This window comes from Ptiloglossa arizonensis, chromosome 3 (assembly GCF_051014685.1).
Source record: "Ptiloglossa arizonensis isolate GNS036 chromosome 3, iyPtiAriz1_principal, whole genome shotgun sequence".
Classification (NCBI taxonomy): domain Eukaryota; kingdom Metazoa; phylum Arthropoda; class Insecta; order Hymenoptera; family Colletidae; genus Ptiloglossa; species Ptiloglossa arizonensis.
Genome location: NC_135050.1, coordinates 17,372,008 through 17,379,983, shown reverse-complemented (window position 1 = coordinate 17,379,983; position 7,976 = coordinate 17,372,008). Strand labels below are relative to the sequence as shown.

At 38.7% G+C, this 7,976-nt stretch overlaps 1 protein-coding gene across 1 annotated transcript; it reads left to right on the top strand.

The window, feature by feature from the left end:
• Positions 1-821: 821 nt before the first annotated feature.
• Positions 822-3,614, top strand: LOC143144926 (uncharacterized). Its single transcript, XM_076307808.1, has 11 exons — positions 822-971; positions 1,265-1,381; positions 1,445-1,562; positions 1,885-2,146; positions 2,231-2,347; positions 2,455-2,572; positions 2,655-2,809; positions 2,860-2,881; positions 2,940-3,059; positions 3,143-3,276; positions 3,383-3,614. Exons 1-11 carry the CDS (start codon positions 822-824, stop codon positions 3,612-3,614), a joined length of 1,545 nt encoding a protein of 514 aa, XP_076163923.1.
• The last annotated feature ends 4,362 nt before the right edge of the window (positions 3,615-7,976 follow it).

Genomic DNA, 7,976 nt, shown 5'->3' with positions numbered 1-7,976 from the left:
CCTGGATGACTTATCTATGACCGAGTGAACAACGAACTGACAACCATCGCGTTGGTGTTACATTGTAGTCTGTAAAACACTCGAATCGAACAATTTCATCACATTTTTGGTAATCAGACTCGTTCGAAGGTCGTGACTCTGGTATTGGAAACTGTGTTTCTTCACTAGTTGCGATACAAAAAATTACGTTTTCTTAGTAAAACGAAGTTAACAATCTCGAAAGCACTTGAAACGTTACAACTCGAAGCGGAGTCGTTCTCATCGGATTGATACACGGTTACGTCTGGACATGAAAGGCGAATCGGTCGGTCCCTCTGACCATCGTAAGGTAAAGAGCACTTAATATCGTGGATGTGGCTATTACCAATTTACGAGAGACGGAAAGAAAGTTTTCGTCATTGCGTATGCATTACTAGAAATGTCGCGTGATGATGCTTCTTTCACGTACACCTTACGCTACAAAGCCTACAACCGTTATCGAAGTACAAACCTTTCAAGGTTAATTTTTAATGCGCACTATACGCGGCACTCCGAGCGAACTATCTGTAACTCGTATCTTGCTACAACGTCTCCCTAGTTAATGAGGTGTAGGTTTAAAAGGATAGATAAATGATTAAAGACGATAAGGATCGTAGCCGGTCGAGTTTCACAGTTAGTAGACGTTTTCTGTGTACTTGAGGAATTATTCAAAGAAACATTATTCGACGAATTTTTCTCTCCCTCGATCGGTAGTATTTACGCATGTATATGGTATATATAGATACACATATATGTCTGTGTGTGTGGGCATCGAATCTCGAAGAGCTCGTTTTACTTTCGCCATGAACGCCAACGCGGTAGAGACACGATACTTGAAATTCACCAAGAAGTTTGGACTAGTTTCTGGAATATGGCCTTATCAAACAACGCGATCCAAATATTTGAAACTAATCATTATAACGTTTTTCACTGTGCTAAGTATCGTTACACAGGTACATGCATTAAATTTAGACACGAACTACTTTGTCCGATGCATCGCTAGCGTCGTTGTATAGGCAAATTGAAATTCTCAAACTCGAGTTCCCCTCTTAAGAAGTTTTCGCGATTTAAAAATTTTAACACCTGGACGATATAAGCTTGGAGCCGAAAATATCCAGTCGAAACGTTATTTCGTATTTTATTGATTCGATCGATTAATCGTTTCTTAATTTCTTCGATCACTGTTCTTTTCAAGGTGTCGACGACGTCTCCAAGGTCGTTAAGTGTGCGTTAATTTCGATTTCAGATAGCAAAACTCGTATTTTTCTTCAGTATTGACGCTCTCATGGAGCAATCTCCTTTTTTATTCGCGATGATCGTTCTACTGTTCAAATTGCATCATCGCCTAATATACGGACCGCAGGTGAGGGGACCGTTTCTCGTTATTGACCGCACCTTTTGTTACATTGGACTAACAAATTGACAGTTCAAGGAGCTTCTGAAGGCCATATTCCTTGAATGGAAGATCGAAAGACCGAAAGCCGAATTCGAGCTTATGAACATGTACGCTGAGAAAGCGGTGTTCATTTCGACGTTCTACATAGGTGAGTTCGTAAGTGTTGAATGTTTGTGCGCGAAAATTGCTGAACTTCGCGTTCGAACGTTACATCTTGCAATGCGTGAAAATGCATAAACCATCGAAAGAAAAAAAAAAATTATAATCAAAATTACATGTAACTTCGCATTTTTTTTTTAAATTTTACCGATCGATTATTTTGTCACGGAAGAATCGTCCCGTGTAAAGGGTTTTGGTAAATTTAGGGAAAACAATTTCAATGGTGATCGGTACTGTCTCCTTTAAAGTAAATATTTACCTAAACCGTTTTTTTCGTTTTATTTGCTCTTATTGCAATATTCTATTTGCAGTGAGTGCCTTTATTTCCGCGGTGCTGTTCATTCAAATAACCGCGATACCATTAGTTTTGGACATCGTAGCGCCGTTAAACGAGTCGCGTGGCTTGGGATACGTGATTCCATCTTATTACTACATCGACGAGCATAAATATTATTACTTGATTGTCTGCCATATGGTTTGCGAAGTGGGATCGGTATTTGTGGTTTACGTCTCCTGCGATACCACCTACATATACGTTGTGCAGCACGCTTGCGGACTGTTGGCCGTTTCCGGGTAAGAAACTCTCGTACACGCGATATTTGTTCGACATTATCGTTCGACGTTTTCGAAAATCGCAACGAACACAGGTGTCCGTAGTTATCGTTTCAGGAACGCTATTCAGAACGTTCTCCATGAAAAAGACTCCATTCGATTGACGAACGCGACGTACGAAAATGTGTGCGATTGTATACGGTCACACGAACATGCCATAAGGTTGGTATTTCCGTGATCGGCAAAAACGTGTGACTCTATTGTTGGTTTTGATATCGTATTCGTAAAATGGTTTGGCTAAATGTTTCGTTTATTTAAAATGTGGAAAGTTTCACCGCCCGAAGCGAATCACTAGGATCCCTTTATTCCATGAAACAAAAAGTAGACAATTTCTCGTTCGAAGATACAAGCTGGATCGTCCAGCGCGACCAACTGACTTTCATTTTCGTAATAATCGACTATTTTTGTTATAGGTTCTTTAATACAGCGAATTTCTTACAAAGTATACAATTTTCTTTCATCTTGAAAGGAAACAAGATTACGTGAACTTTTAAGAATATCTTTGGTTTGTATCGATTTAAAATATATAATTGAATATAAAATGACCAATTTCGGAGAATTGAATATATTCCATTATCCGAAATTTTCTTCAAATAGGTTAGATTGTATACTGGAGATTCCACTGTACTATAAACGATAGGTATTTTACTTTATTCGAATCGCTTGGCGATAAGGGGATTGGGGAAGGAGGGATGGGTTGGAAACTGTTCATGTTTTAAATTTTAATTTGTTCGTTCGAAATCGATACGGGTAGGTGGATCTTATTCGAATGTTTCAAACCAGATACCTGAACACCGTCGAGAGTATCTACGTAACGCATCTTCTGATTCTGGTGGGGATAATAATCCTTTCGTTTACTATTACGTTACTACAGGTACGTTACACTCTTAGTAGGAATTTAACATCGTGATACGAAACCGTATCCAATCCGTGGCATAATTAATCGTTCCAAGTCAGGTATCGACAATGAAACCCTGCGTGGACTTCTACAAGTACTTTGGATTTCTGATCATTCAGTTGGTTCACCTATTTTTGTTCTCGATTCAAGGGCAATTTGTGACAGACGCTGGCGACGATATTTATAATTCGATGTGAGTAATAAGTAACGTTAAAGGTATCAGATATCTTTAATAATCATTAAGCCGTTCATGTTCGTATCACGGTTATCGCCTAAACTGATTAAGTTCGTGCTTACAGATACGATTCCCTGTGGTACAATGCCACATACAGAACACAATCTTTATACGTATTGGTGTTAGCAAGGAGCTTAAAATCTCCCGAATTTACTGCCGGCCGGATGTTGATAATGAATTTAAAAAGTTTCGCAGAGGTAATGTTTTTTCATACGCGAATTACGTTTCGACGTAAAATTGTCATCGTACATGGCAATATAATGAAAAATCTTCACACACAGATGTATGTTCGATAACCCTTTGATTTTTAATTACAAGCTATTTTCGAAATAGAGGCAGAGTAGCGCCCACGCAATGATAACCTGAGATACAGGGGGGATATTTTGTAGCGCGTAGCATACGAAGCCAAATCGTACTGTGTAACGAAAAATTATCGGAAAAACATGTACTCGCACAATGCATACATATGAACTATTTTCGTTATTTCGATACGTAGAATTTTTCCAGAGTGAATGTACCGTAACGTTAAATGCATAGAAATATATTTAAAGTATGAACATATATATCTAAAATATACAAGACATCCCTTTTAAATTGACACGGTATTACGTAAACTTTTTGTATTTGTTACATTAATATATTATTACATCAATGACAATGTAATGTAATGTGTTGGTACAAAAACGTCATAATAAATGTTCAAAATGGTAGCCTTCAGCTTCCAAACACTTATTAATGATAATGTAAAAACATACATTTACATAAATATTTAATGTCTAATAGTGTAAATTCTATTGGGATTCAACGATTAGATGAAACAGGTCCAAGTAGCGTCACTCTTCGATGTATTATGCCACGCCACTCCGTGTGTTTAGTCACAGTCCCAATATAAACAAAAACATTCTACGAAAGGCTTATATTTTCATTATTTTTTTCGGGATATTTCCTTTACGAGTAAAATGATTTTCAAATAAGAATAAATTTTGTTTTATACAAATTACTTCAACAATATCAATTCTATTTTTAGATCATAAAAGCGTCCGTTTCTTACTTTATGGTGTTGCAATCCGTGTCAGCGGCAGACAATGCGTAACTGAATAGTTGTAGAATATTAATGTGGTCCATTGCTTTTAGAAGCCTAGAAGAAATTATAAAAGAAATAACTTATAATTGTAGTTTCATTTTAAGGGAAGTTTCTCTTTTTCATTTATTTAAATGAACGTGTTGTATGCTTCTGTTTTCATTACAATTTTACACGTTAAACGTTGTTAGTATATTTACATAGAAAGAGTAATTAGAAAATTATTTGAAAATTTATAACGAACGATGTCAATTATTTAATGTAAACTTGTCGAATAAAAATAAACTTCATATTGGAACGAAGATCTATTTTTTACACGCTAATAAAATATTACATATATGTAACAAAAATGTAACAACTGCAAAGAAAATTTGTTAGCAAACACAAAAATAAAGCTGTAAGACTGTATAAATTTCTTGTTACATTATTTTCTAAGACCAACAGGTTTTGTATAACCACAAACACACATTATTTACGGACAAATGTTTTTAAATTTACTACCTTTACCGACTTGAATGATTCGGTTGAATATAGTTCCCAGAATCACCGTTCTGAGACAAAGAGATCCAAAACTACGATTACTTTACGACGTCGGCATTTCAGATCGCGAGAGACCAGTTCTCGTAACATGAAAAGGGTATTCTATATCTCGTCCGTGATTTGGTTTAGTTAGTTTCAATTCTTGCCGTTATTGGTGTTTAGTTCCGATTCCATTCTGAATCGTTATCGTTACGTGTGTCAACGAAATGAGATAGAAGACTTGAACTGTTACATCGAATGTCCCGTTAATAGTATATGCACTAAGTGTATACAAATATGTGCAGAATATGCAAAAGTCCAGTATACAGGTTTTTCGTTCGAATTAATTTTTGTAATCGGACAATTGGAAACGCCTACTGGACTGTAACCCGACTTACGCGTAAGTTTTCGTGCCACGTACAGGGAGTGCAAAAGTAAGAATGTAAATTTTTTTTCATTGTTTTCGATATGCGATACTCCGAAAAGATGATTCATTTTAACTCGAAGACCACCGGTGACTTTGACCTCCGGTGACCTCACGTGACCTCCAGTGATCTCCAGTGACCTCCAGTGACCTTTGGTGATCTTAACCTCCGGTGACCTCGCGTGACCTCACGTGACCTGATCTGACCTGACTTAACTAGATTCGACTCGACTTGACTTGACTTTATTTAACTTGACTGTAGTTGACTCGACTCGATGAATGTGAACAAGACTCACCCGTGGTTCTTATGATTGGCCTAATTTACTTTCCACGAGTCTTACACGATATTGTAGAGGTTGAACTGCTAATTGCATCAAAGACAGAGTCTTTGGGGTTGTTTTTATTATACGTATCATGAACGAGGATACGAATGTTTGTACGACAGGATGAGTGATTACAATACAGTATGGGATATGCAGAGGTTGAGAGAGTGGTGTAACAGTGGAGTCGGTGGGTCGAGAAATAGAAAGTGTCCACATGTGTGAAAGGATTAAGAGAGTGGTCGCCAGTAGTGACCACCGCCTATCGGCGGTCAGTACCGGTTACCAAGAGAGCAACCGTGGTCCAGGTTCCTAAAATGAAAACATCCTTCCACCTCGGAGGCTCCCCGTGGAATGAAATTTTGTCAACGTCATATACCGCATATTTCAAGAAATTGGTGGCTTTTAAGCCATTGTTTGTACTAGAACATCGTTAATAATTATTTAAATTATGATCCAACGATGGTTGTTAATAATTGTAATAAATAAATATCAAGATATTGCTAAATTAATGAGCGCATATAGTTTTAGTGAATGTCTCTTTCTAAACGTAATTCTTATTAACATTTACGTTCGTTCCGAAGGATATTTTTGCAATACACATTTGCTTATGCACGTTGGACCATTTAATAAGCCATAGAAATTAATTTTTATCGATATTCGAAGTAAAAGTTGGTTTGTAACGTATTGTTTAAATATGCTGAAGTAACAGAGCATTAAAACATACAAAATAATAATTGTTTGCTACAAACATTAATGTAACATTTGTTTTATCTTGAGTTTATTGCGTTGATTATGTTTTGTATTAAAATAATCAATTGCTTCTTATATATTAACTAACTATGCTAAATTCGCAACCAATTAGCTCGGTACTACCCACGACGAATAATTATTGTTCGTCGCGAGTAATACCGATTACCAGGTCTCACCACGTGGAGGTTGTTGCGAGCGGAGACCCAGAGAGAGATAGATGGAATCAAAGTTCCATCGATCTCCCTCGACGCGCGATACAAACGAAGATACTAAACCAAAGAGATGGAAGGAATCAATGTTCCTTCGATCTCCTCGTTCAGTTCTGCCAAGGAATTACATTATGGAAAAATTAGGCAAAATTGGGAAAGACGCGACACGAACCGTGCAGTTGGTCCTACTAGGTCTATCCCGTTTCCCCTCCGTGGTTCCGATTCCAGAGAAAACGAACGACGCCTACCACTCCCCTAGAGGAGTGCCCCGTTTCTCCATCTTTACGACGAGAGGGTCTTATTTTGGAGGCTTTCGCAGGGACCGGCAAAAATGCCTGCTCCTGTGCTCGCAACATGCCCCCTCTGGAAGCGGACACACCGGAAGAGACGGCGATAGACCGTTCGGACTACTTACACGGCCGGCCACTTGCTTGCACAAGAAGCAGTGGTGACCGGACCGAGGAACGAGGAAGCGAGCAAAATTAAGCTAAAGATTGGATAATTGCTTGGCAGATCACAGCCTTAAAACTAACTTATTCTAACTGCAGAGATAGAAGGAATCAATGATCCTTCGATCTCCTCGTTTAATTCTGCCGAGCAATCACATTATGGAAAAATTAGGCAAAATTGGGAAATACGCGACGCGAACCGTGGAGTTGTTCCTACTAGGTCGGTCCCGTTTCCCCTCAGTGGGCCCGATTCTCAAGGATATGCGCGACGCCGTCCACTCCTCTAGAGGAGTGCCCCGTTTCTCCCAACTCCGCAGCCAGGAGCCACGCAGAGCGTGGACCTGACTCACGGAGGATGACGAAGAGAGGGTCTTATGATGGATCAAGGGCTTCCGCAGGGACCGGTGCGAACACCTGCCCCTGTGTCCGCAGCATATACTCTCTCAAAGCGAACGCACCAGAAGAGACGGCGATCGAGCGTTCGGTCCACCTCCACGGCCGGTCACTTGCTTATGCAACAAGCAGAGGTGGCCGGACTGAGATACGAGCAAGCGAGCAAAAAGAAGCTAAAGATTGGATAATTGCTCGGCAGATCACAGATATTCGTACATGGTGGCCTTAAACATAACTTAGTCTATACTTAGAATTAACAGCCCCGCGGAGGATGCAATACATCAGTCCTCTTCGTTCTTCGTTCTTCGTTTTCCGATACATCTAAAAGAATGTATCTAAGAGAAACCTAAGCGTAACCTAAAGTCAAGGTATAATAGAAAATAGAAATGAATTTGGTTAGTGGAAAAAAATAAACATGTAAAAACAAGTAGAAATTAAAATCAGAGAACAAATGAAATGAATTAGACAAAGAAACAATTAAAAAAAAAGAAAGGATTGAGAGAGTGGTCG